Raw genomic sequence first — 17,759 nt, 5'->3', positions numbered from 1 at the left:
AATTAGAGAAAGTACAAAAAAAAAAACAAAATTAGCAAAAGGAAAGAAATCATAAATATCAGATCAGAACTAAATGAAAAAGTAATGAAGGAAATGACAGCAAAGATCAATAAAACTAAAAGTTGGTTCTTTGAGAAGATAAACAAAATGATAAATCACTAGCCAGACTCATCAAGAAAAAAAGGGAGAAGACTCAAATCACCAGCATTAAAAATGAAAAAGAAGTAACAACTGACACTGGAGTAATACAAAGAATCATGAGGGATTAGTGCGAGCAACTATATGCCAAATAAATGGACAACCTGGAAGAAATGGACAAATTCTTAGAAAAGCACTACCTTCCAAGACTGAACCAAGAAGAAACAGAAAATATAAACAGACCAATCACAAGCAATGAAATTGAAACGGTGATTAAAAGTCTTCCAACAAACAAAAGCCCAGGACCAGATGGCTTCACAGGTGAATTCTATCAAACATATAGAGAACAGCAAACACCTATCCTTCTCAAACTCTTCCAAAACATAGCAGAGGGAGGAACGCTCCCAAACTCATTCTACGAGGCCACCATCACCCTGATACCAAAACCAAACAAAGATGTCACAAAGAAAGAAATCTACAAGCCAATATCACTGATAAATGTAGATGCAAAAATCCTCAACAAAATTCTAGCAAACAGAATTCAACAGCACATTAAAAGGATCATACACCATGATCAAGTGGGGTTTATCTCAGGAATGCAAGGATTCTTCAATACATGAAAATCAATCAATGTGATAAACGATATTAACAAACTGAAGGAGAAAAACCATATGATCATCTCAATAGATGCAGAGAAAGCTTTCGACAAAATTCAACACCCATTTATGATAAAAACTCTCCAGGAAGTAGGCATAGATGGAACTTACCTCAACATAATAAAGTCCATATATGACAAACCCACAGCCAACCTGGTTCTCAATGGTAAAAACCTGAAACCATTTCCACAAAGACCAGGAACAAGATAAGGTTGCCCACTCTTACAACTATTATTCAACATAGTTTTGGAAGTTCTACCCACAGCAATCAGAGAAGAGAAAGAAACAAAAGGAACTGAAGTTGTAAGAGAAGAAGTAAAGCTGTCACTCTTTGCAGATGACATGATACTATACACAGAGAATCCTAAAGATGCTACCAGAAAACTACTAGAGCTAATCAATGAATCTGGTAAAGTAGCAGGATACAAAATTAATGCCCAGAAATCTCTTGCATTCCTATACACTAATGATGAAAAATCTGAAAGAGAAATTAAGGACACACTCCCATTTACCACTGAAACAAAAAGAATAAAATACCTAGGAATAAACCTACCTAAGGAGACAAAAGACCTGTATGCAGAAAACTATAAGACACTGATGAAAGAAATTAAAGATGATAAAACAGATGGAGAGATATACCGTGTTCTTGGATTGGAAGAATCAACATCGTGAAAATGACTCTACTACCCAAAGCAATCTACAGCTTCAATGAAATATCTATCAAACTACCAATGGCATTTTTCACACAACTAGAACAAAATATTTCACAATTTGTATGGAAACACAAAAGACCCCGAATAGCCAAAGCAATCTTGAGAACAAAAAACGGAGCTGGAGGAATCAGACTCCCTGAATTCAGACTATACTACAAAGCTACAGTAATCAAGACAGTATGGTACTGGCACAAAAACAAAATAGAGATCAATCGAACAGGATAGAAAGCCCAGGGATAAAGCCATGCACATATGGTCACCTTATTTTTGATAAAGGAGGCAATAATTTACAATGGAGAAAAGACACCCTCTTCAATAAGTAGTGCTGGGAAAACTGGACAGCTACATGTGAAAGAATGAAATTAGAACACTTCCTAACACCATACACAAAAATAAACTCAAAATGTATTAAAGACCTAAATGTAAAGCCAGACACTATAAAACTCTTAGAGGAAAACATAGGCAGAACACTCTATAACATAAATCACAGCATGATCCTTTTTGACCCACCTCCTAGAGAAATGGAAATAAAACCAAAAATAAACAAATGAGACCTAATGAAACTTAAAGCCTTTTGCACAGCAAAGGAAACCATAAACAAGACGAAAGGACAACCCTCAGAATGGGACAAAATATTTGCCAATGAAACAACTGACAAAGAATTAATCTCCAAAACATACAAGCAGCTCATGCAGCTCAATATCAAAAAAACAAACAACCCAATCCAAAAATGGGCAGAAGACCTAACTAGACATTTCTCCAAAGAAGATATACAGATTGCCAACAAACACATGAAAGGGTACTCAACAGCACTAATCGTTAGAGAAATGCAAATCAAAACTACAATGAGCTATCACCTCACACCAGTTAGAAAGGGCATCATCAGAAAATCTACAATCAACAAACGCTGGAGAGGGTGTGGAGAAAAGGGAAACCTCTTGCACTGTTGGTGGGCATGTAAACTGATACAGCCACTATGGAGAACTGAATGGAAGTTCTTTAAAAAACTAAAAAGAGAACCACCATATGACCCAGCAATCCCACTACTGGGCATATACCCTGAGAAAACCATAATTCAAAAAGATTCATGTATCCCAATGTTCATTGCAGCACTATTTAAAATAGCCAGGACATAGAAACAACTTAAGTGTCCATCGCCAGATTAATGGATAAAGAAGATGTGGCATATATATACAGTGGAATATTACTCGGCCATAAAAAGGAATGAAATTGAGTTATTTGTAGTGAGGAGGATGGACCTAGAGTCCGTCATACAGAGTGAAGTAAGTCAGAAAGAGAAAAACAAATACCGTATTCTAACACATATATATGGAATCTAAAAAATAATGGTCTGATGAACCTAGGGGCAGGACAGGAATAAAGACGCAGATGTAGAGAATGGACTTGAGGACATGGGGAGGGGGAAGGGTAAGCTGGGACGAAGTGAGACAGTGGCACTGACATATATACTACCAACTGTGAAATAGATAGCTAGTGGGAAGCAGCTGCATCACATGGGCAGATCAGCTCAGTGCTTTGTGACCACCTAGAGGGGTGGGATAGAGAGGGTGGGAGGGAGATGCAAGAGGGAGGGTATATGGGGATATATGTATACATATAGCTGATTCACTCTGTTATACAACAGCAGAAACTAACACAACATTGTAAAGCAACTATATGCCAATAAAGATGTTAAAAAATAAAATAAAATGTCGATTATTATAATATTCTTTAGATCATGTTCTCTGTCAACTATTTACATTCATTATTTAAATTCTAAAAGATATTAACTTATTGATAACATTGTACGAGAGGTATACAACTTTTCAAAGTCCTTTTAGGGTTACACAAGCAAAAATATTTGGAAGACCATACCTCTAAATACTATGTTACACTGCTTCCTCAATAAGAATTTTGCTCATTTTGTTTAAACGTGCACAGGGGTTCAGACACAAAATAAACATATGGATTGAGCAGATGAAAATGGAGATTGCAATTACTTCCCAATTGCTGAGCTCAATGGAATTTGAGTTATGTAGATCGTGATGCTATTTGGCATAATGAAGTCACAATTTCAGAAGAGATTCAGACTTTGATGTGATAATTCTGAATCACCCATTAGTTTCAGTGGGTGGCCCAGAGTGTAGAGTTCAAACTCTAGGATATCTGAATTACCAGGAAATTGCCACATCACTGTAGCTCAATTTCAAGGAAAACTGATTAAGCTTAAGGAGTTATGCCCACCAAAAGGACATAGGTAGTATCCAATCTTGGGAATTTTTTGGAGACAAATATGAAGCAGAACTAAGGTAATATTTTTATTATGTGAAAAAAAAACCAACCAGTGTATTTAGTGCCACTTAATGTATGTTACCAAAAATAAATATATCTACACCAGGCTAGATGTGGTATGTTTTGTACAATTGGATTTCCGAATACTGGTATTTGTCATCCCCACAGAAAGTGTATTGTTTTTTGTTTTTTAAAAAGAAAGTGTATTTGAAAATAAAGTCAGATGGAAAATTCATTTTTTAAATTCCCGTTTTGTCAGTTTCTCTGATAAAAAATGGTCACGTCACCCCTTTTCGGCCCCACTTATTCCAGTACCCCCTTGCCCAGAGCTGGGCTAAGTAAATAGGAGTTTGGTTTTATGCCTGAGGCACTTAGACACTTCAGAAGGTGGCATAACCTGTCTCACCTGGACGGCAGGGTCTAGTTCACAGTGCTCTTTCTTACTGTATCCAGGTTCCCTCCCAGAGGATTCACCAGCTACCTTGGGTCGCCCTCAGTTTCCCTCTCCCCTCCAGCTGACTCTCTTTTTGTATCAGTTAATTTTTCCAACAACTAATAGAATAAAGGCAATTTTCTTAAAAAAAAACAAACAAACAAAAAACCAACTACCTGGTTCTACAAAGATGTATCTGCTATGATTAAATTGACCACCATGGGGATATAAAGTTGAATATAGAATTAAAATAGATGATGTTTTGAATTGTTCAGGATGTGAATTATTGGCATTCTTGTTGGAGTGGTCAGACTGCTCATTGACCAAAATAGGCCTAGAGCTATGAGTTTATAGTTACATAAACTGAAAAAATCAGACTTTTGCTTTGTTGCTAAAAATTCCTGCATTTTATTGTAATCAGTAAGACCACCAATGTGAATTTCTGATTGCAAGGCACAATACTGAACGAAACGTGAATGCCCTTGGTCTCCAGCCACTGAACGAAATAATATTCTGTAAGATACACAGGGATCAACCTGTGATGTTAGGTTTCTGAGTTCTCAACCTCTAAGCCATGCAGCTAACTTGAAAAGAGAGTAAGAATGAATGAATGCAGGTGAGGAAAGGACACCTCTATATTTCAGTTTTAGGAACCACTGTGCCACTGCAACCAAAGCAGTATCTGGCAGAAAATAGAAACCTAATCTCAAATGATCTATAGACAAGAAACTACTGAGCCCAAAGAGAACAGGTAGTATTTAGGCTCAACAAGAAATCTGTTTTATTTGGCACTGCTTCTTTATGCTAGGCATGTGGCAGAGCGAAGTAAAACAAGGCTGTGGCTCTCACAGAAAAACATTGGAAATCCACAAGATGAGCATTTCTCATGGTTCACAGATGGAAAGAAGTTATTAGGGACATTAAATGATTTTTAAAACCTTCAAGTGTCAATTCACAGCCAAATGAAATTCAAGTACCAGACAAGTTGATCATGCAGTTTATTAAGAATTCTTCCAAGACTTCAGCTCTATCACCGCCCAAATAACCACAACAATAATGATAACTATTACGCACATGGTTTCTCTTCCTTCCCTCATCTTTGGCCACTGTCCCTAACATGCCCTATGTTACAGCCCAACAGACAGGTGCTTAAAGGAACTGAGAGGGGATCTCCAGGGGAAGAGCAAAGCAGGCAGAGTAGCGGGAGCCTTAAGAGCTAAAAGGCAAGTTATCAGAGAGAAGTCAGAGAGGTGATGGGGGCCAGATAATGTAGGGCAGTTGTACAACTCCAGGAGGTTGTTTACCTTGAATTCTGTGTGACTGATGCTCCCCTGGAGTCGTGTGATGCAATGATACTGATCGAGGGCCCTGAAGGTTGTAAGGATGATGGCTTTTATACTGAGGGAGATGGGAAAACTTGGAGAGGAGAGATGTGAACATTTAAAAGATCCCTTTTGCTTCTCTATGGAGAATAGCCTGCCGGGGCATAGGGATGCAGCAAGGTTGCTAATAAGGAGCTGGAAGGATAATCCAGGCAGGAGTTGAGGTGACTTGAGCCGGGTAGCGGCTGTAGAGGTGGTGAGCACTGGTGGATTATGTGTATGTTTCGACAGTAGAGACGGTAAGATTTCTGACAGATCATATATGGTATGGAAGAGAAAAAGAAGAGTAAAGGACAACCCGAGGTCTTTGGCTGGAGCAACCAGAAGAATGAAGTTATTTACTAAGGTGGGGAGGGCTGGGAGAGGAGCAGCTGTGGGGCAATGCCAGGGTAGTACCTGTTATGCTTGACACACCTTGTAGACACAAAGTGGAAATAACTAGAAGGTGGTGTGTGTGCGTGTGTGTGTGTGTACCACAAGCATACGTGTGTATGCAAGTCCAGAGTTCAGAGGCTGTGCAGGCTTGAGACGCACGTTGGTAGATGTCAGTGCCTGGTGGTATCTCAAGTCATGAGCCTAAATTAGGTCACCAAAAAGAGGAGAGATTCAAGGACTGAGCCCTGGGGCACACCACCTTTTAGAGAGATACGAGGAGGAAACATCAAACGAGGCTGAAAATAAGTGGCCAAAGTAGAAGGAAGACCTACCTGGAAGCCTAGAGAGTTTATCTTGGGAGGAGGGAGTGATTAAATGTGGCAAATGCTGCCAGAGGTACAGTCAGGGGAAAACTGAGAACTTCCCATGGAATTCAGCAACATTCATGACAACCCCTGGCGACCTGGAAAATAGTAGCTTTGCTTGAGAGTTTGGAGCAAAAGGACTTTGGAATATGAGTTGGAAGCTCGGGGAAGTGGAATAAAATTGGGGATCAAACACAGATTTAAGAGTCATCAGTACTAAAAAAAAAAAAAAAAAAAAAAAAAAAAAAAAATTATATAAAAAAAAAAAAAAAAAAAAAAAAAAAAAAAAAAAAAAGAGTCATCAGTACTTACATGGCCATAATCAAGTATGAGGTTTCCCAGAGAAAATGTATAGGATGTTGAGGAAAGAGGGTTGAGACTAGAATCCTGTGGAACACCAATATTTAAGGGGTCAGTAGAAGAAAAGGATAGATTAGAATGTGGCCAGCGTGGTAGAAAGCTGACCAAAACAGAGCAGTGTTTTAGAAACCAAAAGAAAAGAGAGTGCTATAGATGAAGGAGAAATCACCAAGGATGAAAGCCTTCCACTGCAGGGCACAGCCAAGTTTTGTATTTCCTCCTGCACAATCCCATGTCTCTGCTCCTACAGAACACAGTATTTATGGGCTATAGTAGATCCTATCAGTTTCAAAGGCTAAAGGAAGGAAGGGCATCCCTCAGCTACCTCACCCCTCCAGTGGGGTAGTTCTGAGTCATATGTTATGCACTATTTCCCATATTTGCCTGTGAAATTAAGCTCCAGTTACCCACGATGGTAGCTGGATTCACTTTACCTTTAGTGGCCACCATCCTTTCCCTGAACCACCATCCCACTCCTCCACTCTTCCATGGCTTTCCCAAATATAAGATTTGTGCTCAAATCCTTGTCTCAGGCTCTGCCTCTGTGCTTGTCTATCTCTCCACTGACCTATGAGCACTTTAAACATATGCATTCCATCTTCCCTTTCCAGTTCCTGGTGAACTATGTGGTCCATAGAACATGCTTCTAAATGTTTGTTGGATTGAAGCACTTACATTTGCATAATGCATTATGGCTTCCAAAATTCTTTCAAATACATTACCTCATTTACCCCATAAAACTGTTCTACCCCTGCCCCCAGGTATTATTATTCCTATTGTAAAACTGAGGAAAGAGAAGCAAAAAGGGTTTAAGAAACTTGCTGAAGACCACACAGTTATTAAGTAAAATAGCCAGAGCTTGAAAAACAAGTCTTCAGATCTAAGTTTGGTGCCCTTAAAAGAAGCATCTACATATGGAAGAAAGAAAATGTTTTTATAATTTAAATTTTAAATAATTTAAAATTATACATGTTGGGAAATTTGAAGTTCTAGGAAAACCTCATTATATTTGACTGTTCATTGGAATGAAAAGTGCATGGCTAGTTTTTAGTAACTCCATCATGCTATCTATAATCATCTATCTCTGGCAAAATATTGATACTAAGTACCTCAAAGAAAGAGTATTGAATAATTTTCCCGAGTGAATTCACAATTCAATAGGAGAAATTCAGAGTATATATTTTACCAAGATCTTGAGACTACAATTTTGCTCCTAATGCACTGAACTGGTTGCTCTCAGCAACCAAAGCTAGGAAAGCAAATAAGATACTAGGAAAAGGAAGAGGAAAATGAAAGAATGAACAGCTGACGTTTCTTTCATGGCAGCAGAGATCTCTTTAGACCCACAGAAAAACTATTTCATAACTACTTTCCATATACGATTTCAGACAAGGTAAAGGATTAGCCAGAAAGCTCAGAATGACTGATGGACCTTGACTTTTAGCCCTCTGAGTTCTCACAACTCAACTATGGAAACCTATACAAATGTTTATTTTAAAAACCTCTGAAGAATAGTTCCCACAGCACTATCACGTTAGCACATTATTTACTTTACAGGAGCTGGCATCAACATAAGATAGAAAGGATAAGACGACTGGGTATCCTTCTGTATGAAAACAAATTATCTTTGGAGTTATGACTGATTTAAAAGATGCTATGATAAGATGAATTGAATTTACAGAGCTGTGCGCTGGGAAAAGCAGCTGTTACAAAGTTGAGTTTTGGCTTGACTCAGTCTGAAAAGACCTTTTGAAAATTCTTGTGAGAAGGGGGCTGTAACAGAGGGTAGCATTCAAGGATTAAGAATGGAATCCCAGGATGGTCCCAGGATGAAGACAGAGCCAGGGGGACTGATTTAAAACAACTTTGGAATTATCTTCCTGAACCTCAGTTTCCTAATTTATAAAATGAAGATGATAATACCTCAGAGATTTACTCTGGAAGCAAAGTGAGCTAACATCTGTGAAAGCACTTTGGAAAGGAGAATGGGGTCCATAATGTAAAAGGGGGTTACTGTTTTCTTGGGGCAAATGATTTGACAAGCTGGAAGGAGAAGACTAAGATGGGAGTCAACTTTTAATCATCATTTGTTTCACGGGCTAAGTTGGCACCTGTCACCCAACACAGGTTCACAGTGCTGAATGCCTATCCCAGAACACCTCTCCGCTTCCTCTGTGCCAAGTGGGACCCTTCCTCTTTCACACATCCAGAACTCCTTTATGTGACTGACTCTACTTCTGCTCCATTGACATTTAACCTGTGTTTCTCTATAGTTTCTGTCTGACAGCATGTTTAGATGGAGTCACTAATGTTCTTTTTACATTGTTTCTCACATATATGTACACCAGATTAGGTTTAACACTCCTTAAAGGTAGGAAGCATGATAGCTATTACTATTATTATTATTATTATTACCACTACTACTAGAAAGTACCTTGCAAAGCATCAAGCCCAAACCAGGGTTTCTCAAAAGCAGCACTATTGACATTTGGGACCACATAGATTTTTGCTGTGGGAAGCTGCCCTGTGCATTGCAGGATGTTTAACAGCACAGTGGGTCTCTACCTGCTAAATGCCAGTAGCAACTCTTTCTGTTCCCAGAGTTGTGACAACCAAAATGTTTATAGACATTGCCAAATGTTCCCAGGTGGAGGCTGCAAAATCATCTTTGGTTGAGAACCACCACACCAGATGGATGTAAACCAATATTATTGTCACTGTAATTAATTTTTTCAGATTACCTGGAATAATGCTCAGAACTGAGTAGGTACTCAATGAATATTTACTGAATAAATGAAAAAATGAGAAAAGGAACCTGGGGACCTGTGTATCTTTCTGTGTATGCAGCAAGCTTATGCCAGTGTTACCAACTGCATCTAAGCAGAAGCTGGCCAGCTGCTCTCCTCATACACAACTAATCATTTCGTCAGAGTTCCGTTCAATTTTCTTTCTTTCCTTTTTTTTGGCTGTGCTGTGTGGCATGTAGGATCTTAGTTCCCCGACCAGGGATCAAACCCGTGCCCCCTGCAGTGGAAACGCAGAGTCTTAACCACTGGACTACCAGGGAAGTCCCTAGAAATTATATTCTTATGCTTACACAAAGATCACAGCTAACAGTAGCTTTCTCCCTAGCATATGACCTATGAATACATCTATGATGGTTAGCATCCTGTTTATCCATCAAGCATGAGGCAGAAAAATTATTTCAAATTCTAGGAAAATATTGCATCAAACAACAATTATCAGACCCATTTTCAGAGAATTAATTCTACATGGGAAAATATAGTACAATCAAGAATTATAAAAAAAGACTGACAAATAGAGAATCTCAGATGAGTGTACTTAGGAAATTTCTGTTCTCTTAAAACTTAAGTTTTTTAATATAAATGTTTCATCAATCTTCCAAGATCTTTTCCAAAGTCATCAATCTTTTCCAAGATCAGAAGATTTGTACTATCTTCTGATATCTGAGGAACCTATGTGAGGTGGCATTTCATCTGGAGCTATTAAAGAATACTGATGTTACTTTGACCTTTAAGAACTGATACTTTTGGACCATCCTGTTAAGGAATACTGATGATGTTTTTTATTTTCAAATTTTCTCAGTGGATTCTTAAATCCTGTATCAACAGGCAACATTTTCCAAATGAGCACTAATAAAGTGTTCTTATCGAAACAGGGGCAAATGTAGCTGAAAAAGAAAAGAATCAAGGGGCTTCTCTTTCAGATACACTCACTCATCCTTCTGGTGGCTTAGTGCTATATACAATCTTTTGGAGGGAATCGTAATTTAGCAGCAGACCTCCACTAAACAGTGTGTGAAAAAGAAATTAAACAAACTTCTACTTTTGGCTAGGATGTAGTAACCTGTGATAAGTCAGTGCAAACCCCCATCAAGTAAAACTAGAAAAGCCAGATAAAGCACAAGAAACATCTGTTCAAAGGCCTCTGATAGCTGATGCGACCATCAGGAGGTAAGTGGCTGAGATCCCAGAGAGAAGACAACTACAGAACAAACAGACTACATTCTATGGATGCTTTTTCCCCTTGGATCTTGCCAGTTCTTGGCATGGTGCTAGAAACTGAGAACCTGGACACAGGGCCACTTCAAAGAGGGAGAGAAGCCAGTAGAGCTTTCGGCAATCCCATGGGGGTGGAGAGACAAAAATCAGAGTTTTGGTGCTGCCGGAGGAGCAGGGTATTAATGGGCCAAGGACGTAGTGGGAAAGGAGACACAGAGAAGTGGGCCTATCACATGGAAGGATTTCCCCTCAAGGCATCTGCGGTAAACAGCAAGAAGCTATAGGGCAGAAAACCTCTGCAAAGCCAAGTGGAAATCCAGCAATCTTGTTCTGAGAAGAAAAACATTACAACTAGGGACTGCCAAGGAGGAGCAGAATGCAGTAAACACCTTGGTTTCTCAGTAAGCCTCACTGGAGAAGTGCACCCTCAGAATGGAAACAAACCAGAGGGAGACAGAGCCTTACCAACACTGTCTTATAAACAACAAGCAAAATCAGCTCAGTCTCTGACTGGATCAAGGTGGTCTGTTCCCACTCTGCGTGCCTGCCCTGTTGCCCCCTGCTGTTAGCCAACAGCCTTTAGATCCTTCAGGTTTAGCCCCAACTGCAGAGAGCTGCCTCACCTAAGGGCACATCCTTCCCAGGAAGGACCACAACCAGTGGCTGATTGTGGGGATATAAAGACCTGGCTGTCTGGACCCAACATGGAACAGCTCCCTCAGGCCATATGTGCCCCAGAGCTCCCCGTGGATTTAGCCAAGCTTCAGTGTGCCTGGATCACATTTCAACTTCTACCTCTACCCAATCCTGCCTTCTCTCCCTCCTTTACAAGTGCTGGTACTTAATAAATACCCTGTACAACAAACCCCATCTCAGTGGCTGCTTCTGGAAGACCCAGCTTGTGACAGCTGCAGAAGTGGTCCAAGAAAGCAGGGGATACGATGGGGTTATTGATCTGGATTACTCACTGCTGGGATGGCAGCAAAGTTGCCATCATTGATGGAAGGTATAAGGTATAAGGTATAAGGGGGTGGTCCTATTGCTAAAACCCTTAATAGAGGTGAACTGGAATAGTCCACCTATGGAAAGGAATGCACTGAATGGGGTAATTTACCAAGTGTTTGAGAAGTAACTATAAGGACAGTGACCTGGATGGCTTTCAGCTAAGCTCAATTTCCTAGAAAAAGATAACTCAAAGCTCCAGGCAACTGTAACTCATGTGTGAAAGCCAAAGGGCCTTCCTCATAATTTAGAAAGAGGTTCTTACATACTGTACCAGGAGAGTCTAGAAAACTGAGGATCAGAAAAACTTGATAATGTAGACCCATTAAAATTAAAACCTTCTATTCCATAATAGACATAATAAAAGAAAGGAAAGGCAAGCCACACAGACAGTACATATATCCAACAGATGACTTATATCCAGAATGCCTAAAGAACCACAAATCGAGAATAAAAAGACAGACTACTCAATCAAAAATGGGCAAAATATTTTGACAGGCGCTTCACAAAAAAGGATATTTAAGTAACCAAAACTTTTTGAAAATTCAATCCAATTCATTAGGAAAATTCAACTTAAAACGCAAAGACATACCACAATACTATCATCAGAATTGCTAAAATGAAAAAGACTGGCAATACCAAGTGTTGGGGAGGATCTGAAGCAACTGCAACTTTCACCCACAGCTGGGAGAAGTATAAATTGAAACAACCACATTAAAAAACTTTTTTGCTGAACAAATACATAACCATGTTCCATCAAAGACATGTACAAAAATAGTCACAGGGACTTCCCTGGTGGCGCAGTGGTTAAGAATCCGCCTGCCAATGCAGGGGACACGGGCTAGAGCCCTGGTCCCGGAAGATCTCACATGCCGTGGAGCAACTAAGCTCGTGTGCCACAACTACTGAGCATGCGCTCTAGAGCCTGCGAGCCACAACTACTGAGCCCACGTGCCACAACTACTGAAGCTCGCATGCCTAGAGCCCGTGCCCCACAACAAGAGAAGCCACTGCAATGAGAAGCCCGCGCACCACAACGAAGAGTAGCCCCCGCTCGCCACAACTAGAGAAAGCCCACGCGCAGCAACGAAGACCCAACGCAGCCATAAATAAATAAATAAATAAATTTATAAAAAAAAAAGAATAGTCACAGCATCACCATTCACAGTAGCTGGAAACAACTCAAATGTCTATCAACAGTAGAAAAGAAAAATATACTGTGATGGAAAATATATTAGAGTACCATAAAACTGAGAATGAATGAACCACAAGAAGATGAAAATACAGTGAATCTCTCAAACATAATGTTGAGCAAATGAAGTTCAACACAAAAGGCATGTATACTGTACGATTCCACTGATATCAAGTTCAGAAGTTGGCAGAATTACCTAAGCTGATAGAAGTCTGCATAGAGGTCTCTTTTGGGAGGATCAAGTCGCAGGGGCTTGTGTTTCTGGGATGCTGTTAATATTCTATTTCTTGATCTGGGTGCTGGTTACATGGGTCTGGTCACTTTGTTAAAATTTGTTGTACTGTACACATTATTTGTAGACTTCCTTTAATGGACGGTATACGTCAATAAAAAAACTTTTAAAAATGAAACAAAATGCAGACACCTACATTGCTTTTCCTTTTCCTGCTGTGGTGAGAAGCAAATCCTGCTGACATTGCTGTTTTCACTTTGGTTTCTAAACTGGGAGCATTTGAGGAATTCGGGCCAGGAGGCATTCACCATCCCCAGGACTGATTCACAGCCCTCTTTTGCAGACTCACAGAAGGACCTACAGGGCAGGAGTCCATGACTAGAAGAAAAGAGAAAGGTGAAAATTAATGTTTTTACAGACTATTTCTCAAAATAATAATTAAGCTAAAGAAAAGTTGGCCACCAGTGCTGCAATATTATCTTAATTTATATTTACTACAGTCAACAACTTGAACTTCTACCTTCAGCACTATAACAAGGATTTCAGCCACCCTACTGTCATGATTCTAGAGGGAATAAGCTAGTTCCATAACACATCATCTAACTGTCTCTTGTGGAAGCATTTATCCCAAATGATTTTTTTTTTTTTTTAGATTTCTTGTGCTAAAGTAAACCTGTCAACCAAGACAGAGCTCTACTTACTATCAAAAGGAGTAAATTAACATGGAAATGAAGGCCCCCAAAATGGAAAGGCAGAAGTAGGCCACAAAATAGGTTAATCTCATTTCCTTATCATCCCTTTGAGAAATTCAAAGTACCTCTGAGAGGCAGCCAGAGAGAAAGCTGTTCCTTAGCCTCCACTGCCTCCCTGGAAAAGAAAATATTATACAAACAAATGGCAACTCTGAAAACTTGTACAGTTATTTACCTTTTTATTTCTATGTTATCTTTTGCAAAATAGAAAAACACAAACAACTGTCCATTAGCAGTAAAGTAATGATGCCCTGGAGTTTGTCTTTATTTTTTTTTTTAATTAATTAATTTATTTATTTTGCTGTACGCGGGCCTCTCACTGTTGTGGCCTCTCCCGCTGCTGAGCACAGGCTCCGGACGCGCAGGCTCAGTGGCCATGGCTCACGGGCCCAGCCGCTCTGCGGCATGTGGGATCTTCCCGGACCGGGGCACGAACCCGTGTCCCCTGCATCGGCAGGTGGACTCTCAACCACTGCGCCACCAGGGAAGCCCTGGAGTTTGTCTTTATTCATCTGACATTCAATCAAACACTCTTGGATCTGCGGCTCTGTGTCTGGGGACAGGGATGCTGCAATGTCAAGGCCACGGACTTGTTCTCTTGCACACCCAGGTGGCTTTTTCTACTTTGCAGCTATAGACTGCATCTCTCACCCTGGCTGGTCATCTAGCAAAGGCATCTCAAATGATTTTAAGAAAACTTGGAAAGAAAATATACATGTCAGTCAAAGCAAAGTACACACTTCACAAATGTAGGGTCAATAAGCTATTGCAGAATCATACAGTATCAGATCTGTAAGAAACCTTAAACAACACCTCATTCAAATCCTCCATTTAAGATAAGTTCAGGGAGATTCTGAGACACACATAGCTTCCTAATGGAAGAAGCGGGAAGAGAATCCAGATGTTTTAACTTTCAATCCACGCTTTATCTACTGTTGCATATCATCTATTCTCATATAAGGATCTAATAATTAGGCTTTAAGAACTTGAAAGCGTAATTATAATTCCCCATTCAAATTTCTATAGATCACAGAAACATAATGGGATGTGCCAGTCACTGAGTTAAAATACAAGTGATTGAGTCTGTGAAAGAATCTTGAGAGTGAGATCTTGTTATATGAAAATGTGAGAAAGGGGTACTCAACAGTTACATTCAGATACAAACACTTTTGACCTTCTCAGAAACTCGCCTTAAAACTGGGTATCTTTCAGAATCCTGATATTGACATGACCACATTAATATGTAGCCAAATTTGTTAGTGAAGATGTAGAAAGATGTTTTGCATTTGAAAGAATTCGCTTTAGAACATAAAATATGAATTAGTCCAGGCAAGTGTTTCAGTGTAAAGAGGACACCTGACTGCCATCCAGGAAATATATTAGATATTCATAGGATGGAAAGTATCGCTTAAATAACATTTTTTTAAAAGATTTCCCTTCCTAGATCTTACTCCAAAGACGTTAGAGACTATATTTTCTCAAATGAAACTGCGGAACATGGTTGAGGAATGTGGAGAACACAGAATTCCTATGCAAATACTTATACTTTGCTAGGCTCTAAGTGCTATACACATGCATTAACTCATTTCTTTCTCACTACGGCACTATAGTCCTGTACTGTACCATAGATACCATTACTATCCCATAGATACATTATCATCCCTAATACACGCAAAGGGAAACTGAAGCAGAGACTTGTCCAAGATCACTGAGGTAGTGAGTATCACAGCCAGCATTTGAACCCAGGCAGACTGATTCAAGGACCATTAACTACTCTATTACATGTGAGTCCTTACTTTAGGAATGTATGCTCCAAAAGCATAGCTCAAGGTTAGTTCGAAACTTGATACGTACTTTCCCGTGGGCCAACCATAGACACAGTGGTTGGGTTCTCCCTTCACTCTACAAACAATGAGTCAGTATTTGCCTAAGGGGCTAAGGAACACTAGGAAAGGGTGAAGGCATTTCTCTTTCTTTTCCAGGTGTGAGACAGCCCACAATAAGGCTCCCAAATAAGCTAGGCTTGGCTTCAGCATTCTTCCTTGCCACCTAGTCCCTGACCTGTGTACTGACACCATCCTGTCCAACGCCACTCCAGCACCCCACCTGGACAGCCACCTCCACAAGAGCATTACTTGCTCCTCAACCTTTTCTTCCCTTCCTACAATCAAAACTACGTTCCCCAAGTGAGCTGATCTCAATGAGACTTTCAAAGAAAAGAGAGGAAGATAACACAGAGTAGTACATAATAATAGATGGACACTTAACCCTCCCAGAGGTTTTTGGCATCATTAGAAGATTGCTTGCTGGAGCAGAGGAATCTCTAATTGATGGAATTCCAGGGGCCATCTACAGAGGGAAAAATTCATCCAACATTGTCGGATGGGGGAGTCACAGTGAGGTTGAGGAACACTTGAGGGCCAGCTCTCCCAAGTGATTCCTGGACCGTTCCTCACTTCTGAAGCCACATATTCTTTGATCACTCCACATCTTGTCTCAGAATCTCCTATGGTAAAAGCAATGAAGGTTCATGCAGGGGCCCAGCAGACTGTTTTCATGTTCTAAAGCGGAGTCTTTAATTCAGAAGCTGACTTCCTGTCATTGACTCTTACCAGAGTCATTTTCTGCCATAAAGCATAAGCTGTCCCCCTAAACTTTTCACACTGGCCACTTCTCACTGTCTGATCTTGTGCCAACAGTTCACTCACACCAAGACTCAGCTTCCTCATTTGAAAAGTGAGGGGTTTGAAAGAGCTGATTTTTCATGGTCCTTTTACCACTAACATTCTGTAAATCAAAATTCATTCCTTAACACAACGCTTCTCAGAGGAGTGGTGATAATCCCACCAGCTTTGCTAAATTTCAAAAGGTAACATTTTTTTCTCAAGACTTGTTCTGGGAATATAGAGAGACATTAAAATACCATTAGACTTTCCATTCTAAAAATAGGGCCTAAGAAAAATGTCTAGAGTGTTTCCAAATAGCTCTCTTAAAGAGGTGTAACCAACCAAGACCCATAGGCTTTAAACTGCTGGACGAGGACATGTGAAATAGTGATAGAGTATTAATAACCAGCAGCCCTTTCAAACACTGAGCAGAAAGAAGAGCCATTTGTTCTTGCTTTGCATGAAATTCAAGTGCCTACGAGGGATTGAAGCATTTTGCTTTTCATCACATGGAACAGTGCGGTGAGACAGACCACACTATTTTGAAATATAAGTGCTGATATCCAAGCAACAAGCAGACTGACATCTGAAAACAGTGCTCAGCACAGTGGAGGGGCCAGACTGGGCTACCAGGGTACTATTTTAGGAAAGATGGTTACTTTAAGTGATGTGTGAAGTGCATTTGGGGTTGTGCAAAAGTCCCTACAACATTTCAACTCAAGCTGAAGCAGAAAATTCTTTCCTCACCTCTGTAATTATGTGTTGAAACAAATACATACAAACAAATATAAGGAATTCTATTATACAGTAATAGTGAGGTTTCTAGGGGATTTTCACTAGCAAGGCTACTCAAATTATTTATCTACAAAAAAATTGTAGATTTTACCTATATAATTTCTTTTTGTAGACAAAGATGTTTATTTAAAATTTTTTTTTTCACATCTTTATTGGAGTATAATTGCTTTACAATGGTGTGTTAGTTTCTGCTGTATAACAAAGTGAATCAGCTATAGGTATACATATATCCCCATATCCCCTCCCTCTTGCATCTCCCTCCCACCCTCCCTATCCCACCCCTCTAGGTGGTCACAGAGCACCAAGCTGATCTCCCTGTGCTATGCGGCTGCTTCCCACTAGCTATCTATTTTACATTTTTATGTATACAATTTTAAGCAAATT

The 17,759-nt window shown here is 39.8% G+C and overlaps 1 protein-coding gene across 1 annotated transcript in view; it reads right to left on the bottom strand.

Annotated features, from left to right (window-relative positions):
• Window positions 1-17,759, bottom strand: part of CORIN (corin, serine peptidase) — a 267,765-nt gene that overhangs the window by 149,775 nt on the left and 100,231 nt on the right. Inside the window, 1 exon segment of the mRNA XM_007450971.1 lies at window positions 13,359-13,540. Coding sequence (XP_007451033.1) covers window positions 13,359-13,540 — 182 coding nt within the window.

This window comes from Lipotes vexillifer, unplaced genomic scaffold, assembly GCF_000442215.2.
Source record: "Lipotes vexillifer unplaced genomic scaffold, Lipotes_vexillifer_v1.1 scaffold404, whole genome shotgun sequence".
Lineage (NCBI taxonomy): Eukaryota > Metazoa > Chordata > Mammalia > Artiodactyla > Lipotidae > Lipotes > Lipotes vexillifer.
This window is presented reverse-complemented; position numbering and strand designations above follow the sequence as displayed.